This window comes from Haliotis cracherodii, unplaced genomic scaffold (genome assembly GCF_022045235.1).
Source record: "Haliotis cracherodii isolate W230 unplaced genomic scaffold, xgHalCrac1.p SCAF_10, whole genome shotgun sequence".
NCBI lineage: Eukaryota > Metazoa > Mollusca > Gastropoda > Lepetellida > Haliotidae > Haliotis > Haliotis cracherodii.
This window is the reverse complement of record NW_027266265.1, coordinates 30,323,024-30,343,874: the sequence shown is the minus strand read 5'-3', so window position 1 is coordinate 30,343,874 and position 20,851 is coordinate 30,323,024. Positions and strand designations below refer to the sequence as shown.

The window sequence follows — 20,851 nt, the reverse complement described above, 5'->3', positions numbered from 1 at the left end:
GGCCTCAGCCCTCCATAGTCAAGAATCCAAAAACCACAATAAAATCCTAATACTTACCGACTCCCTAAGTGGACTGCAAGCCCTCAAAAACAAAAATACCAAAAACCGACCTAAATTAATAAATCTAATACTTAAAAGCTCCAACGACCTAACTAACGCAGGCAAACAAATAACTTTCTTGTGGATACCCGCCCACGTAGGAATATACGGTAATGAAAACGCCGATAAGGCAGCTAAACTATCCCTCAAAATCCCAGAAATAAGCTTAAACTTACCCATCTCAAAATCAGAAATTAAAAGTGTAAATAAGCAAAAAATCACCAAAAAATGGCATAACCTATATCTAAACTCAAATAGCCAAATCAAAAAAGTACTCAGCAAACCACTAACCAAACCAAAAATTCACCATCCATCAAAAAAAATCGACAGAGTAATCACTAAACTCCAAACAGGACACACCAACCTAAATAACCACCTAAAAAAAATAAAAAAACATACTACAGGTAACTGCCCACACTGCAAACAACTAGAAACCCCAGAACACGCACTCATCTACTGCACACACTACCTAACACATCGAACCGCATTACAAACCACCCTCAATCTAAACCAGGCTCTCACTCTAGAAGCAATACTAAACCCACAAAATAAACTAGAAAACTTCAAGGCCTTAGGCGTATTCTTAATCAAAACGGAACTAATAAAACGCATCTAAAAACACTATAATCCACCAAATCAAAATTACATAAACACACAAAAATCCACCATCCCCAGCTCACTTAGTTCTCCTCCTTTACCCCATCGGCATCTATTCCAAATCTCAAAATTCCCAAATTCTATATAAGCAACCCCTAAAGCCCCCTCTTGGGTTGCACACACCACTTTCGCCCCTTTCGGAAACACATTAAATGGCCTGGCCGGGCCCGTGTGCGAAATACGCATCAGTCGGAAAGCGCACGTTAAATCTACAAAGTAAGTAAGTAAGTAAGGGGGAGAGTAGGATGAGTACACATCCTCAGAGGAAATAAACGAGCTTACCTTGTCAGCCCCAAAAACCAAAAGCTATAGAAAAAAACTCACCCAAAACGTAGCAAGCAAAAATCTAAACAACTTAGTCCTCCTACTAGCTTACGTGTTAAAGCAGTCTAATCCAGAAGCCAGCTCCAAAGCCTTCTTTGGGGTAGCACATAAACTAAAACTCGTCACCACCTCTTTCGACCGTTTCAGCAGCAACCTTAATAACCTATTAAAGTAAGTACCTAAACCAAGCCTAAACCAAACATAAATCCACCCAGTTTCCCAATGGAAGGCCTAAACATTTTTCAATGGAATGCCAATGGCCTCGCCGGCCATGGTTCTGAACTCAAAGCTAAATTCAAAATAGATAAAGGTCCCCATGTAGCTTGTATTCAAGAAACCAAATTCTCACATAAAACTAAATTCAACCTACCAAATTATAACGCAGTGAGAACCGACAGGTCCAAAACCATGCCAGGCAGAACAGGAGGAGGTCTAATCATCTACGTTAGAGAGGATATTAACTACGAGGAAGTTAAAGTAAACACTCCTAATCTAGAAGCTAATGGAATCCAAGTCACCATCAATAACCAAAAAATAAAAATCATTAACATCTATCACTCAACACTAAAACCAATTAAAGATACAGACCTAGATGTCCTTTACCAATTAGGAAATAAATCAACCATCTTCCTAGGAGACTTCAATGCACATCATCCTACCTGGGGCATTGCAGATAAACTAGACAACCATGGACAACTAATATCAGAGTGGATCGAAAAAAATGACCTAATACTATTAAACAATAACCAACCAACTAGATACGACAAAACCCACCACACCATGTCGGCTATCGACTTAACAATATGTACGCCAGACTTAGCACAAAGTCTGATGTGGGACGTCCACCCAGTACCTCTAGGCAGCGACCACTTTCCCATAAATATAACCCTAGGAAATATAAAAATACCAAATCAAACCCCTAAACAGGAACCTAAATTTCAGTACAAAAACGCCAACTGGGACCAATTCCAAGAATTATGCAACAAAGCTAATCTAAACGATTTAGAAACAACAGACCCCGAAACATTCTGTCAAAACCTAACTAACTTCATAATCAACGCAGCCAAATCCGCAATCCCCTTCAAATCATCCAACCCAGGAAAACCCACTGTCCCTTGGTGGAATGAGGAAATAGAGCTAACTAGACTAAAACGCAAATCAGCTTTCAACAGAGCTAAACGAGACCCCTCTCATCTCAAAACAGCTCATGAACTTAACCACCAAGTGCAAAACCTAGTTAAAACTGCTAAAACCAAAAACTGGAAAAAATTCTGTGAGGAGCTAAATCACCACACCGACGCTGGGAAGGTGTGGCGCAAAATTCACGCCATCCGAGGCATCAAACGGCACAAAAAAAGCCCCAATATAAACAACTCAACTAACCCCACCCAAAAGGCCAACAACCTAGCCAAACACTTCTCTAAAGTTAGCAGCAACAGTAACTTCAGTAAGAAATTCCAAGATAAACTAAATAAAGAAACCAAATTCTCCAAAGAAAAAAGAAAAAAGACAACCTAGAAATAAATCAACCTTACACCATAGAAGAACTAAATCACGTACTAAACAATAGAAAAAAAGGAACAGCCCCTGGCCTAGACCTCACCTCTTACCAAATAATCAAACACTTACCTACCAAACTACTCCAAACTTTACTTAAACTATACAACCTAGTCTACCTAAACGGACAGGTCCCATCCTCATGGAAGGAAGCTCTAGTAATCCCAATACCTAAACCAAATAAACCAGCAGATCAGGCAAACTCCTATAGGCCCATCTCCTTAACCTCAAATCTCTGCAAAATAATGGAACTTATGACTAAAAATAGGCTACAGCACTACCTAGACCAAAACAACATCATAAATCCTGACCAAAGCGGCTTCACTCCTGGCCGATCAACTCTCGATAACCTTGCCCGACTAGAACAGGATATAAAAACAGGACAGCTAAACAAGCAATACACCATAGGCATATTCCTCGACTTCTCTAAAGCTTTCGATATGGTATGGCACCACGGGCTAATACAAAAACTAAAAAAAATAGGACTAAAAGGTCAAATAATAAACTTCATCCAAGATTTCCTAAACAATCGCAAAATTACCGTGGGTATAGACCATACACTATCGGACCAGTGTCCCCTAGAAAATGGCACTCCCCAGGGCAGCATCCTCAGCCCAACCCTCTTCAATATAATGATAAATGATCTATTCGAGGGCTTATCCCCTAAACTAAACACTTCAAAATTCGCGGATGACGGAGCCCTATGGATCCGCACTAAAAGCATTAAAATGGCAGAAAACTTAATCCAAAAATCTCTAAATAAAATACAACAATGGGCAGACAAATGGGGCTTCTCCCTTAACTCAGATAAAACAACAGGAGTAGTATTCAAACATAAAAACATGAAACCTGCCTACCCAATCCTCCAGCTAAACAACCAAACAATCAAATTCCAAAAACAAACAAAATTCTTAGGACTTATTTTCGATCAACACCTCACCTGGGAGGCTCACGTCCAAAACCTAAAAACTAGATGCAGCAAAGACCTTAACACATTAAGATGTCTCACCGGCTCTAACTGGGGAGCCTCCAAAGATACCCTCCTCTCACTATATACAACACTAATTAGATCAAAACTAGACTACGGCTGTGCCATATACAATACCCTAAACAACTCTCTTTCTAAAAAACTTGACTCAATACAATATCAGGCTCTCAAACTAATTACACGCACCCAACATGGCACCTCCTACACCTCACTTCAGGCCCTTACAGGAGAAATGCCACTAAATCTACGCAGGGAACATCTAAGCCTTAATTTCTGGGCCGCGTCCCAAACAAACCCTCTCATCCAAAACCTAATTAATCAAAACATTAGCCCAAGAAACCAAGCTCTAGCTCGCAAACACCCCTTACTCACCCCAATATCCCAAAGAATAACTAACTACCTCAATGAACACCAAACTCAAAATCTTAAACAAAACTGCAAAAAATCAAATATCTTCACCCCTAAACTCAAAATACCCCAAATAGACACAACGCTAGCTAACCAAATAAATAAACAAACCGACCCAAACATAGCTAAAACCACCACACTTGCATACATACACGAAAATTGGCCAAATTGGTGTCACATATACACTGACGGATCTTCAGACCCGATCTCCAACCACACAGGCTTCGGAGTCCATACCACACAACCAGTTATATCCACACAATCTTACCGACTCCCTAACAACCAATCTATATTCACGGCCGAACTTATGGGCATGGCCTCAGCCCTGCATAACCAACAATCTAAAAACAACAAAAAAATCCTAATTCTCACTGACTCCCTTAGTGGACTACAAGCCCTCCAAAACAAAAATACCAAAAAACGACCTAAATTAATAAACCAAATACTTAAAAACTCCAACGACCTAACAAAAGCAGGCAAACAAATAACCTTCTTGTGGATCCCCGCCCACGTAGGAATTTACGGCAACGAAAGCGCCGATAAAGCAGCTAAATTATCTCTCAAAATACCAGAAATAAGCCTAAACCTACCCATCTCAAAATCAGAAATTAAAAGTGTAAACAAACAAAAAATAACCAAAAAATGGCATAATCAATATCAAAACTCAAATAGCCAAATCAAAAAAGTGCTCAGAAAACCACTAGCCAAACCTAAAATCCTACACCCCTCTAAAAAAATTGACAGATTAATTACAAAACTCCAAACAGGACACACTAACCTAAATAACCACCTAAAACAACTTAAAAGACACACCACAGGCAACTGCCCCCACTGCAAACAACCCGAAACCACAGAACACGCACTCATTCACTGCTCCCACTATCAAACACACAGAACCACACTACAAACCACCCTCAATCTAAATAAGGTTCCTACTCTAGATGAAATACTAAACCCTCAAAATAAACTAGAAAACTTCAAGGCCCTAGGCATATTCCTAATCAAAACAGACCTAATTAAGCGCATCTAAAAATTAATTAATCTACCAATCCAAAATCCAATAAACATACAAACACCCACCTCACCCGGCTCCCTTAGTTCCCTCCTCCACCCACCTCGGCATTTATTCCAAATTTAAAAATTTCAAAAAATCAATATAAGCAACCCCTAAAAGCCCCCTCTTGGGTTGCACACACCACTTTCACCCTTCTCGGAATACACTAAATGGTCCGACCAGGCCCGTGTGCGAAATACGCTGTAGTCGGAAAGCGCACGTTAAATCTTCTATATCAGTCAGTCAGGGGGAGAGTAAATACATAATTCTATATAATTTTCTTGAATGGAGCACATTTAAGAAAAAAAGATAATCCAAGCATATGCGATATTACCGTGTTTAAAGAATTTATATCAGTCATATATTTCTAACTTAGATCACCGGTATGTAACCCAGGTAAAACATGCATATCGGGGAACATTGTAATGTTGGTACAGTTTATCATGTCTTCGGCTTTGGCATTACACATTGGCTTTTCATATTCCTCAAGGTTTTAATGTTTATTTGTTTATGTACTTTTTGATTTATTTTTTTCTCTCCTTTATTTTTTCTGGGTTATATATTTATCTACATATACATTTAGTTACTTGTATGTGTGTGGGTGTTTTACAGAAACCTGGATGCACCATGATATTCTAGCCACTAATACCATCTTTAAATCGTATAGCCTGTATTAAGGAATATATTTAGATCTTAAATCAGAGTATAACGGACAGCCTGAGCAGGAGGCGCGCATGGATATGTTGACAGATTTCTGAATTCAGATACAACAGTAACCGTACATGTATTTGTTACATTAAGTCATTTCATTCAAATTTGTTTGGTATGATATATATCTTATACTTATTTTAGGATGGAAGGTACAGTAACAAAATAAAATATGCTGAAATATCAATTCATTATGACCATATTTCATAATCTATTTTTTAAAGCAACCCTCCTTACATTAAAGATATATATTTAAAGAATATAGTACTTAAAGACATTGCAACAAACCGAATAATCAGGGGGGAGACTTTATACTGAGGGGGGCGCGAAATATATCCGCCCGGGGGAGATTTTATTTCAGAACAGATTCTCCAGGGGAGAATCTGTACCGGTATAAACTCTCCGGGGGGAGAATTTGTACGGGGGAGAGTTTATACCGGGACACCGGCACCCGTTACAAACACATGCAAAGCTAAGTCAATTGTTCAGCTGAAAAAAACACAAAAGAACATGCGTCAAAATTGGAAAAAAACATAACTTTTGTCACTGTCGCGTCAAATCTTGAAATGTACTCCACATGTCTTCCATCAAACCTATTGAAAGCCGTACTGGGGCCTTCCTACTGTAACCTTAATCAAACAACTTTTAGAAATCGTCGTATCGTGCTCTTAGATATCTTCGTAGAAAGAGCATGCTCGATTGTACCCCATATAAATCAGTGAAAGGGAAATTGGAGCACAATTGGTGCCGATAGGGATGCCTATTTCCTGCCTAAATGTCCTTTTCACAAATTTTACATAGATGTTATCAATGAGGAATTCCAGCTTTTTACATATTGTTTCTTGTTAAACTCCAGATGGCATTTGCTTTCATTCGTGACAAATTGTCCTGAACATCAGAAGATTGATATGTACATTTAACTATATCCATCGTCACCTAGTTTTTGTAACAGAAGTTAAATGGATCAAGGGATGAAGATTGTCATGTTTCATGTTGAATAGTGGTGTACAAATTTCAATAATCAAAAGTTTTGACAGAATTGAACTTGGTTCTTTTCTGAGATCGCTAAAGGTCAATCAAAAGCTTTTGGAGAATCCACTTGGTATTAATTGCACTTGTCTCAAGTATAGTGGTTAATCTTTTGAGACTACAATTTGGAGGTACATTTGCTAGACCCAGCAATATACCAATTGTACTTGGGACTGCATAATTGACTGATTGATCGATTGAGGTTTCCCTGCATGACTACCTCGCGGCCATCAAGGATGAAAGCTCTCTTTGACAACTCTTCTTTATGTACACGACTGACTCGGCATGAGAAAGGTTTTATACATTATTTTCCGTTGCGGATGAATTCTAATCACGAAGTGAAACGTCAACACAATCAGATCACAAGTCGATCAACGTTACTTATCAATTAGCCGATGCTAATTATTAGACTGAAGCGATGCCCCTATTTTTTTTAATTTAACTTCAAAACACCAAAGACGTTCAAAGAGGAACTCAATGCTGCGAGACATCCAAATACACTTTTACACGTGGAATTAATTGTCAAATTAATGCCAAGACTGGTAAATACAAGAATGGTATTTGAATTTGTTTAAAATGTATTATTATAAATGTGAAAGGCGATACGACACATGTGTTGCACAATATTTAAATGCAAGTCATCTGAACACGTATACTATTATAAATGCATAATTTGAGTGACCCGGGCCCCGTTCCACTAAACGATCTCAGCGCTACGACAGTCATAATTATATGTTAAAGTATGGGAGCTACGATCGCCTTAGCGCTATGATCGCTTTGTGGAACGGGGCGCTGTTGATTGGGAAAGATAATGAATCCATACCATCCTATTGTGATAATACCATGCAAAGAATTACGGACTAGCTGTCCCCAGTGGGTTTTGTGGGTGTTGAAGTCCCAAGGCTTGGTAGCATTAGTGAAGAGATGAAATGCAGATAATGTACATTAAATTGTGATGAGTGTACAGATTGGTGTACTGTACAAAAATGCAGAAATACGTTTATTTGTTGAATATGCAAAGAAAGGGGAGGTGGCAGGAGGGAATAGTAAATGCAAGCTTTTATAATTGATGAGTGGGGTGCCGGTGCATGCATGGTCATATCTGTGTCTGAGTGAATCTTCCTTCACATCCTTAATGTGAATGTGCACCGTTGAATCTGTCTTACCTGCACTATTCTGCTTTTCGTGGTGTTCATTTTGCTTTGCGAAAGTGCGTCTGAGTATTAAGAGACGTCTATATGTGTGAGCATATGTATTCACCTGCTCATGAGCAGCGACAGAATTATTTAACTTCGATGGTTGATTAATACATGGAATTTCGTAATAGTGAAATCTTACACGATGTTATAGAGGGATATAAACACAAACTTGATTCAACTGAGCAAATGGTTTTGCTGCGACAAATCAGTAAAATACGACTGGGTCTGTGATCTTTGGAAAACAGTCATTCATGAGGAACATACATTGTAGATGCTGCATTGGTGGACATGTCTTAGGATAAGCGTCTGCTGTAATAAATTGTGCCTGAACATAGCCATTATTGTTGTCGGTTGATGTGTGTATGTATCACATACTTATTATGCCAATACGGTCCTTGGAGTATGACCTAACGGTGTTTAAATGTATTCATATTCGTATTTTGAAGTTTAAGGGATTTCCGATGATGTGATTCGTTTATTTGCTGCCCACACGACCCGTTCATTTTTCAACAAACTTCAAAAAGTGACGCTTACAAAGTATAAGCTTCACCTTTTGACATTTACGCGATTTTAACCGGAACTGTTTGTCCTGGTGAATTCCCGAGTTGAACTTTTCTCGGCTGTCTCGATCCCCGGCCGACCACGATCATGGGGATCGGCAATATTGGACAATGTATTGACATTCGTTTTTACACAATGTTCGTTAAAACACTTGAAAATATTCGCATTAACCAATGGATGCCAGAGAGACATATAAGTCCCTTCACATCAACCCTCAATAATATGCGTTTTTGTATTTATGGAATGGAACTACTTTGGTTTGCGTAAAAAATATACCCGCCTTTGGGACACTGCATTCCAATGTATCTGGTAACGTAAATCGCCTATAATGTGCGTCACAGTAACATGCGCACATCATCAACTTCAAAATACGAATTAATAAGAAATGAATTTCGTATTCTGTTGGTTCACTGGAGTATAAACGCTTTGAACTCCGGTGTTCACACGATTTGAACTTGCACTGTTCAAAGCGTTCATACTCCAGGAAACCAACACAATATGAAATTCATTTCTTAAATAACGACTCTATGGCTGTGTGTACCTTCTTCCTGTCGCAAACTCCAGCGTTAACGCGACTTAAACTTGCATGGTTCAAAGCGTTCATACTCCAGTAAACCAATATAATATAAAATTCATTTCTCAAATAACCATCTATGGCTGTGTATAACTTTTCTTTTTCTGTGCGCGTGGGTATATGTTCCCTAGTGACTATAGGTATTCATTCAATTATGCATCAGTGCCGTTGTTAAACAATCACGCAACATACACAAGCACGAACAGATCAATTTTGGCATCATTACAGAAGACCTGATTCTATGGGGGTATTCAAACTTGTCCTGTGACTCAATTTTATGATACATGTGAATACCACATGAACGTGTCTGTTGCTTGAGAATGTTGTTTGTGTTTTCCCTGTAGTGATGTGTGATCAGAAGCTGCATTCAGGAACGTTGCAAGAAGCGACGAAGGCCGATGATAGTATATGTAACTTGTCTCGTCTTAATTCTTCGTGTATATTTAATGCCTTAGTTTAGCTATACTTGAGATACCAAATAGGGATTTGTTGTTTGAAAAGGCATTTCTCCATTAGCAACTGTGTTGGGTGGTCGACAAGGAACGTTTCATGTATTTTCTTTCACATTAACGTTGCCAGAAATATTGACGATTTGGTATTTGATGTTGTACAACATTTCAGTAGCAATGCGTTTGATGCTAGCCTTCTTTGTACGTCCTTGATAATGAATATTGGAGTAGCCGCTCTCTTTAGATTAGTACCCATTAGACAGTGGCTGTGTCCTTCATGATGTAGAAATGGTTGTTGGTGAGGTGGAATGGGGTTTAACGTTGGGTCCAAGATTATCACACTTATATGGCGACGTGCATTGGGAGTGGGGGTGGGGGTGGGGCTTGGCCTTTTTACGCCCAGTGGGATCTGTTCCGGTGGATGATCGAGAATGATTATTCTCTAGCTTTAATGTTATCTTTGAACTTGAACTGGGGCGCGTTTCGACTGAGCAGAGTTGCGTCCCTTATGTTTGTAGGTTTGTCAGCACCATATCCGTGCTCGTGGGTTTCACCGAAGTGGTAAACGTCTGAGACCTGCATCACTTCGGGCTTTCCTCACACATTAAACCGACACGCCACGATGTAACTGGAATACTGTTAATAGCGGCGTTAAACCCAACTCACTCACTCCAACAACATCGGTAAAAGCGCTGTCGTGTCGCTGGATTGTCCAGTCTGGTCCTTATGTGCATACATCTTTGACATTTAAAACAGGAAACATCTTGCGTCTTTATTTGTAATGTTTACGTGGAACTAAGAAATACCTGGATATAACAATATGTATATAATTTCACAATGATTGATGATCACGTGAGAATCTCAATTTTCAATCGCTTTCCTGCGAACACTGTCATTTGTGCCTATGGCGGGTGCTACCGGTAGAGCGGGTATGTCTTAATCCTTGTGTCATCACTGATTTTCAGTGACCCATTCCTTTAATTTCTATCACTATTGTGACTTCTCTATGGAATCCGTTTTCGCAGATAATCGATTCTGATCATTATGTGGCGTTTTGAATTCACCAACATCCCTATACTGTTTGTCATGCTCCTTGTGCACCCGTGACATTGGTACATACAGCTTGTTTACATACACCACGTAGCTCGCTGTTATCATATATTTACACTAAATCAATTTGATAGAGCTCAGCAAACACCAAGTATCCATGTCTAACTACGAGCATTGCTTGATATTGTATTGACACCTTTCGTCCTGGAAACAAATGTTTCCAAAAATGAAGAATATCCAAATGATAAGATGGCTATTGATATAGATGGAATCCAACAATGGACTGTGAATATGGTATAGACTTTTTATGATCATGGAAATGGTTTGGTCGCTTTATTTATCGAAACATTAAACACAAACAGTTCGTCAATAAACGGTTTTACAGACCTATAAAAAAAACCTATGTTTCATCATTGTAAAGGAGCTGAATAATGATATGGTAACATAAAAGTCTTTTTAATGGACATGCACTAGTGTAGAAGGGTCAGCATTCCGCTTTCCATACGATTATGTTATGATCGTCTGAACTGATACTCTTTCGCAATCATTCTTTAATCCAGATATTATTTAATCAATAATTCGAGAGCGTCCTAATATGTTACGCTTAGTTTGTTCTGCTACAGAGACACAAGCATAAACACACCATAGTTGTTCTCATTGTAATATGTACCTTACATGACCCGCGTTGATTTATTTAAATCGCAGCAGCTATATACCGTTATAAATTTTAAGTCCTGCACGTACGTGTTTATCGATTTTTAGAAACAAGGCTAGAATCTGTTGTGCTTGTGAGATAATTTGACTTCAGTGTGACATGCAATTCCTTTGAATCAATGACAATGTTTTTTTCCGTAACAATATACATTAATTTCACCGTGCTTTTTATTGGACGAAATAAACTCTAGAGGCTGTTCAATTAGGTAACAGCACACGCACAATGTTACGTATGTGTTTGCTTTGCCTGTCTAATGTCGCAATAATCAATACTCCTGTCATAGAATGGGAGTTTGGACCAGACAATCTAGTGAACATGAGCATTGATCCACGTAATTACATGTGCAAGGTAAACGATTTGGATAACGGTTATGCAGTAATCATTATCAGTACACTCAGTGCAACATAATATAAAACACCAATGCCAGAGAATAATTAGTCTCGGTTATCTGCAGAAACAGATTCATTGAGCGTTAAAATGTTTTGTAACCTTTGATGCTTTGAAGTTATTCCGGCTATACCACGGCCAGTGATTAATATTATGAGCAACATCCCACGTCTTTAGGGTACGATGACACATATTCAACCACGTGTGACCTCCCGATTCAATTTAGGCGCTTCATATGAGAAGCACAGGTCACTATGCACTAGTTCTTTCTCTCAACAACCACGTGAAGAAGTGAAATATAGATTAAACCTTCTATCGAATCCGTGGTCTGGTGGTAGAGCGTCATACCAAAAGACGTTAAAAGATGGTACTCGTTGTTACCCTGTCTGGCGCTTGGCATTAAGGGGCTAAAACAAGGGCTGGTCGGCTCGGAGTCATAATACTGTGTGGGGTATTCATGTTACATTGCACCATGGTATCTGAGTGGGCTAGAACTATAACATCGGCCGTAGTCCGGACTAGTACAAGAAGTCACACACACACGCACGCACGCACTCATGCACGCAAGCACGCACACACACATACACATCGTTTAATATAATGGGTGCAATAATCTTGAACGCGATGTTAAACCCCATTTCATCTCACCTTCCATCACACATCATCCTTGAAAAATAAACAATCACACAAAATTAATCGAAGGTGAAACGCATATTTATATAGCTCCAACTTTTTTCGGATTTGACTTAAAGGGCTATCTTAGATGGTGGCCACTGTCCAGAAACAATGAGTAAAATTGCACAGTTACGACAATTGTTTAATGACATGTCAGCCACATTTAGTCCAACACATATTTGAACAGAACGCTCCTTTAAACAAAGGCAAATAATATATTATTTAATTTATGCTTAACTTTTGATCATAGCGATATATCATATCATAGATCAGTTTGCCTGTAATGGCCGCCAAAAGCGAAAGGCAGAGGGGTATTCCTTCACATTAAAGGTTTACTTCAGTTATCTCCCTTTGCCATGCTACTAATGTATAACCTGAATAATATCATGGGAGCTGGCCTGTAATGCAAAATCATAGCTTGTAGACCCGAGTAACCTCCCTTAGCCTGCAACATAAATACTATAGTGCACAAATTAAATGATGGGTCACCTATCCCAGGATTGCCCAACTGAAATAAACCATTTTATCCTGTAAAGATAAAATTGATTATTTGGAAATCAACAGTACATGCTGAAATTTTAATTGCTGACATACATGTTTATCACATAATGGCTCGATTAATCGACAGGATGGAGCCAACGGATAAATACAGTATCCATTGGGGTCATATACGGATATAGATGCAAATACAGGTCAGGCAGATACTGCTTTTAGTGTTTACAAATAATTAAGGCGTTGCCCTTGTCAGTCGGCGATCAAGTCAGAATTGACAATCGGGAATCAGGAGAAATTACTGGGATAATCGTTATCATTATCAAAACAATACGACACTGAAAATCAGTGTCTAACGGGGACATAGCTGAGGCATTTTACAAGTTTCAGCAACTTTGGAGATATAGATTGTAAAACAATTTAGCGAGAACAGTTTAGAATTTAGAGGGATCAGTTTCCATATCAGTGTTTGAAGACCACTGCGGCTTGGGATCTTTTCCCTTATTAAAACTAGTTGGATTTGGCCGAAATATATTCGTATTGTGACATGGTTTATTATGTCGCTGTATGTACATCTTACTCAGAGTGGCTCGGCATTTCGTAACGTTATGACAGGCAAGGCAGACTCTTAACAAACGCGAGGTCTCATAGGCTAGGGTAAATTCTCTTTTATTTGATAAAGGGCAATTACTAAATACAGGTTTCAGATGCAACTGTATATTTTGTCACTGAACGACTGACAAATCATTGACCTTGTGACGTAATATGTATATATACATGCACACACCTCCAGAAAAAACCCTGCAATGTTTAGGTCCCGTTTGTGAGACAGAATTTAAGAATGACACATTTGGTAAAGAGGTTATCAAGCTTGTGTGTTTTGGGATGGTAAATACGCCGCATAAGGAATGATCACAATGTTAATAGCTCGCCAAGGCTCGCTAAATACAATGTTTATTCCTGATACAGGATATAACTATCCCACAACACACTGGCGTGATAAACTTTATATCTTTTGATAGATTTGCCACTTGGATATTCAGATACTATTATATTATGATATTATGATTAAGAGTAAATGTTACCTGCGCTTATATTTACCCTTTTTTATGAAGTAATATCAAATTTAAAGTTATGTCCTGACTTGAAAATAATATTCTCAAGAAAGTTAAAACAGCATTTGACATTTAAAATTTAATGCAACAATTGGTGAGGTGAGGTGAAATTGGGTTTAACGTCGCGTCCAAGATTATTGCACTTATATAGCGACGTGCATGCACGTGTGTGTGGCTGCTCGTACTAGTCCGGACTCATGCCGATTTATAGTGCTAGCACACTGAGATACAACGCCGCACTTCCGAGCCGACCAGTCCTTTTATAGCCCCTAATTATGCCGAGCGCCAGACAGTACAATCGTTTAACGTCTTTTGGTATGACGCGGCTAGGGATCGAACCCCGGACGTTCCGCTCTCCGGGCGGACGCTCTACCTCTAGACCACGGAGGCGGTCAAACAATTGATAATAAATGGAATAGCACTCAAGCCGAAGAAAGACCTTGCTTAACAGGTTCTCCAGGGAACATGTTACACTTTGAAGTTTTTGTACCAATACACCGTGTTTGTTACATGCATCTAAATTGTAGTAACGAGTGTACAGTATATGACGTTCGAGAGGTAACCAGTGCGTCTTGTAAAGATCTGGTTCAAACTCGCCTTGCGTAAGCCTGCTATTGCACATGGTTTTAGAAGTTGGAATAATAAAGACATGAACATCTTTACAGATAACAACTTCTTTGTAGCTCGTCACGAATGGTGAAATTCACTCTTTAAGGGTAAAAAAGTAGGCGTGGAATTTATTTATAAATGATAAAGTTGTTATCCATTCATAGTTCATGTCTTTGTGATGCTGCACGTTTATGAACATATCCTAAACCTATATTTATCATATATACACATCTAGCTTGGTATGTACAATTCATTAGTTACATCTTACCTTCATTGATGTATTTATTGTACCATGTCTTCTGTGTAAAGGAGCGGTATTAACAAAAGCTTGTTTACCAATCCATTTTCACATTACTGTGAAAATAAATATGTTTAAACCATATCCTAAACCTTTCATTCATGATAAGCCGATTGTCTTAAAAACTTTCTCATGTCCGTTTTTACGCCTGTTGTCTAGAACGTGAGGCCATAGACAAATTCTTCCCCGGTAAATTCTTTTTGGAACAGAACGGTACTTAAATCAGTTGTTATCCATGGATATACATATTCAATTACACTCTTTCTGACATCAAACGCAAATAGTTTTGTTTATTAAAATACTATTTTTAACTATTTTAAACTATAAAATTTCTGTAATATTGAACAAATAAAGGAATGAAGTAAAATATAATTTTAGAACCTATAAGTAATTAAATCATACTTACCAGCTGCTACATGATATGCCAACACCACAAGCACAGATAAAGTTTCACTCCTCCCCATCCTGCTGCTCGCTGTCATCTGTGTCATATGATGACTACAGAGGCAATCTGTCGTCTTTGATGCCTCAGAGGATTCAGAGGATTCAGCGGACTCCTGACGGAGCGATCAATACTTGCTCTAACTAGTCAATATGTCGCCCTGCCAAAGAGCTCGTTTACTGACGTGATACCATTTATTGTTGTCGGAATTTAGCAAGTACGTTTCAAAATGTTCATACAATAGACTGCTTTGAAAGACACGTTACTCCCGGTCTGTTCTAATAGCTGTGATGATAGTGAGTCGGCTAAGCGCTTGTCACAAAGCGGTCGTTACAATAAAGGACATTGTCGACGGACACGTTTTGTGATGGGATAACAGTTTAATTGAATTGGATCTTGGGGGAAATTTCGTTACACAGAGGAAGAGGACGTGGTTATGTTATGTTATCAGGATGTGTAAACCGAGTGTAGTATTTATGATCTTTTCAACCTTTTCAAAGTTTCAACGTGAAGGATAAACCATACTGTATCCATTAGCTGAACATCTAATAGAGCTCAAAAGTACATTCTTCAGTACCAGATATTGGAGATTACTCCCAGTTGAAATCGAAGCTGGCTTTCTTTCTTTCCACGTGCTTAGATCACAGAGTGTAACGAAAAATCGATTAAGGTATTTTCGTAACAATCACTGGACATGTCGACCGACGCAAGTGGCTCCATGGTACCTTTTGATCTTAACATTATTTTGCTGTCATTCCATAATGTCTCTATAGAAATAAGATGCCACACCTTTTGGGACAGGTGTTAATGTGGTTTCTGAAGAAAAAGTTCATTAGATGTTGTTCTGAAAAGGGTAACATGATGCCAGAGTCCATTTCCGGTTCATTATTTAATGTATTCCTATCTTTTCAGTGAAGTGATGAAAACGTATTGGTCAAGTGACCTGGTTATGTCTCAGAGACATGCGTCTAAAAGTATTTAGGCTGCAGAGATAGCCTAGTTGCTAAAACGTTCGTATCGTCACACCGAAGGCCCGGGTTCGATTCTCCACATGGTCCAAATGTGTGAAGTCCATTTCTGGTGTCACCCGCCGTGATATTACTTGAATATTGCTAATGAAGCAGTGTAAATCCTTACTCACCCTAAAATTGCGCATATATTGACAGAGAACACTTGCTGCCTATAACATAGAAACATACCCAACTACGAATACAATTTTGCGATCGGCAATGACGGACTAGAACATGTGTAATGAACTGTAAACAAGTGTTTCGGACCATCAAGCCTCAATTGTGTTATCTGGTTTTGAGAGAAGCGGCTTGCTGATATTGTACTTGAAAAACAACGTCAAAATAAGCTGTTAGATACAGATACAGTTTAAACCGGAAAGTAATCACTATTTCATTTCTGAAAAAAGTAAGAACTCATTTCATAAAGAAGATCAGACAACAACAAAAAATTGAAATTTGTATAAAAGTCAATACAAATCTATGAATATATTAGGTATTTATAATACATCAAATTTTCTCGATGCAGTCACGAAGTCTAATATTGTCCGCTGAATTGAACCATGAAATGTGCCTTTGTCCTGAATATCGAATTTTCTCGATGCAGTCACGAAGTCTTATATTGCCTGCTGAATTGAACCAAAACATATGCCTTGGCCCTGAAGCGTAATTATAGAAAAAGAGCTTTCTTTCTCAAGTACTGTACTTCTTATATTTAGTCTGATATGGTTGTGGCCTGGGAATTCAATTAAATAACGTTTCACTGTCTTGGGAGTAGTTTCATCACACTGCGTACATAGCTCTTAATCAATGAGATTGCTGTAAGCATTTAATCCACAGTGTCCAAGACGAAGTCTAGTAATTATTGACGTTTCTTTCGTCGACGAATTGTCCAATTTGAGTTTACAGGAGGACAGACTTTGTTATATCCAGGGTCAAAATTTCATAAACAATATCGCTTCGGGAACCATTGATACCAGATTCGATCATTGCCTTCACATTAGCCATGGAGTCAATAAATATAACTGCCTCATGTCATTAACCCATCTTAGAGCTTGAAGAATAGCTATAAGTTCAGCAGCAAATATTGAGAGATGGTCATTTAGCCTGAACATACTTAACGTAAAATTCTGGAATCCAGTATGCCTCAGTAGTTCGAATAAAGGCCGAACCATTTAGGCATGAGCAAAACAATGAGATACAGTTTTTGACATTTTGACTCATTCTTTTGTTTATGGTTGAATTCAGATCATAACAAAGACCTTTTTTCAGAAGCAGCCAAGGATCTGTGTCTGGAGATGCAGAGGAATCAATCGGGGTGAGCTTTCTGAATGCTCAACCTGCATTGACTTTGCCATGTGACAAGTCGCAAATCACAAACTTAACACAATCATTAAAAAATATCATAAGCTGAATCATAGTTGGTTTTAGATTTCAGTTTGCCATAATATTTGAGGGACATAAGTTTACGACGAAGGCCTAGAGACATTTTCAGCATTCAACCAGGAGAGCTGAAACTGCGATAGCTGCAAAGGCTCCCGCGCAGATCCGCAAAGCCTTTGACTGAATGCGGTCAAGTTTGGAAAGATGACATTTTGAGGCAGACATAAATTTCTGGCAGCCACAGTCAAGGATAGATAGTATAAAGTGTTAAATGGGCGTGTATTTATTGTTGAACATTGATTGTAATTGAGCTACATTGTTTCTGTTGAAATTCGGTAGACGCTCACTGCATTGCTTTTGGACAGGGATCAGTCGTCAGAGGGTTAGTATATGTAGATGCTAGTTTGAAGTGTAAACACTACCGGTCCGGTTTACTGCGGACGGTGATAGTATGTTATAGAAACATGGAGAATGTTCTATTTTGTGAGGGCACTAAGTGGAACTTTCCAGTATCTGGATAGACTATAAGAGGACAAGAGTGTGTTTACGTATCTCTTACGCATTTTCAGTCAAATGAATACCAGATAAAGTCCCGACAAATGATAACTTGAATAGACCTTACAGAAAGAAATGAGCGATTACATCTGTTGCCTTTTATCCCCAGATTCCGTAATTTGAAAAGAAGTCCTTGTCTCCAGGTCATATCACATGCTTTTTCCATACCAAGAAAGACGCACAACATATACTCTTGATTGAATAAGCTTTTTGTGCTTCAGTCTGGTGTCGTACATGATGATCATGATCAGTACATAATCGTCCCTTTCTGACTGTATTCTTGAGAGAGACCATGAGTGGATCTTTCCATTCTTTTACATAGATTGGAAGTTATATGAAGCAGGCATAGTTGGGTCCTTCACTGGTTTTGGTACTGGAACATTGATGGCATGTTTCCAGGCTTCGGGAATAGTCCCAGAACTCACTCCAACAAATATTTAGAAGATTTATTAAAAGAGCAGAATCAGGCATAGGCTTAAACATCTGATAATATCTGTTCAATCTACACTCACACGCAAAAGAAACGCAAGTGGTTTTAAGCAAATAGGTAACATACAGGGAACCATCATTTGATACGAGTTTTTCCATATAGTGAAGCCTGGTGGTGTTATCAATATTTTGGTTGCATTTTGGAAGCCCCGAGTAAAGACGCAACATAAGAAACGAATCGCCAAAACGCACCTTTTCAATGAATATGTGGGTATCATGCACCCATTTCTCGCGAAATCGAAAATACACGAACTGTCACGAACTGTAATGAGTATAAAACTGTGGCCGATTTTTGGACCTACCACTCCTTGGTCAACAATGCCAAGCCTAACTCAAATTCAGAGAAACCAGGCTATTGGACGTTTGGAAGCTGGAGAATCTGTCCAAGATGTTCTCCGTCATTTCATCGTTAACATAACCACAATTTACCGTCTCCTGCATCGATACAATGCCACACAGACAACAGATGACCTTCCTCGAAGCGGTCGTCCTTTGCTTACCACACCTCGACAAGATCGGCAGATTACCCGTCAACACCAGGGACATCCGTTCCTAACTGCAAGTGAAAGTGCTCGACAGACCATAGGAACACATAATCAACACATTAGCCGGGACACTGTGATCCGACGTCTCCGTTCCAACAACCTCAGATGTCGCCGCCCAGCACGTCGTCCTGTTCTCCAGCCACCGCAACGACAAGCACGACTTCAGTGGGCACAGGGTCATCACAATTGGCGTCATCGTGAGTGGAGGCGTGTCATCTTCTCTGATGAAAGTCGCTTTTGTGTCTCCCATGAAGAGGTGATCGTTTCGCTGACAGAAACGTTGTGGAAAGGGACCCATGGGGTGGACCTAGCGTCATGATATGGGCAGGGATTGGATTTAATGCCAGACTTGGACCCATGTGTTTTCTGAATGTTGGTCGAGGTCGGGGACACGGCGTCACTGCTCAGCGGTATATCGACCAAGTGATCAGACCCCACGTTTTTGCACAACATCAACAACACATTTTCCAACAGGACAACGCTCGTCCCCATATTGCCAGAGCTACCATGGTCTTTCTGCAACAATACAACATCCGTTTTCTACCGTGGCCAGCCCTCAGCCCTGATCTGAACCCCATCGAACACTTGATTTGATGAGGTTCAAAGACGTCTGCACAATGCGCGCCCAGTCCCTACAACTGCCGATGAACTACGCACAGCTGCTCTGGATGTGTGCAGGGGAATCCCTAGGACCTTTACAAATCGTCTGATCCTCTCAATGTACAGGAGATGTGTGGCAGTGATCAATGCTTATGGTGGTCACACCAGGTATTGACTGACATTTGGGGTATTGACACGAAACTGTGTAAGCCCTTAACATTTAAAAAAAACAATTATGACATCTGCCTTTTCATCCATTAAACTGTCTTTAGTCACTTTTTTGTCAATCTTGCCCTATTAGTATTTCTTGTCTTTAGTGTTGAAAATAAATAACATGTATACTGCATACTCGACTTGCGTTTCTTTTGCGTGTGAGTATAGAATGCAGTTGTCATTCCCTGATCACATTCAAACCCAGCTCTGTACAATTGATAATCCTATTCAAATTATGTACGCGAATGTATTACACCAGCTGACTATGGAAGGTGTCGAATTGGTAACGACGCAATAAAAATGTTAAATCCTTGTCCAATCATTAATACGCATTCTGATGCCTAAACGTGTATGGAATTGTTTATAATGAAAACATTTTAGATTATCAAAGCAAACTGATACAATATTCAGATAATCAAGTATTTAATGTCTAAATGTGTTTGGATTGGAAGATATTATCAAATAAGAATATGCGATTAATCACTTAAAGACCTAAATGGTGTCACACAACGATCGACAGTTCTTTTGAAACTTATGATTGATTTCATTGCACGGTGATTCCATTTCTCCAAGACTCTGCGTGATATTGATAGAACGATTGTTTTCGACTGTAGTTCTGTTGTAAACGTACGTGCCTTGTATGGACGGGTCAACTAACCACTGACTATG

General features: G+C 39.1%; 1 protein-coding gene across 1 annotated transcript in view; it reads right to left on the bottom strand.

Moving 5' to 3' along the window:
* LOC139454287 (uncharacterized) overlaps window positions 1-15,439 on the bottom strand; it is an 82,013-nt gene extending 66,574 nt beyond the window's left edge. Inside the window, exon 1 of the mRNA XM_071235907.1 lies at window positions 15,355-15,439. Coding sequence (XP_071092008.1) covers window positions 15,355-15,439 — 85 coding nt within the window. The remainder of the gene's footprint in view (window positions 1-15,354) is intronic.
* Window positions 15,440-20,851: the final 5,412 nt, after the last annotated feature.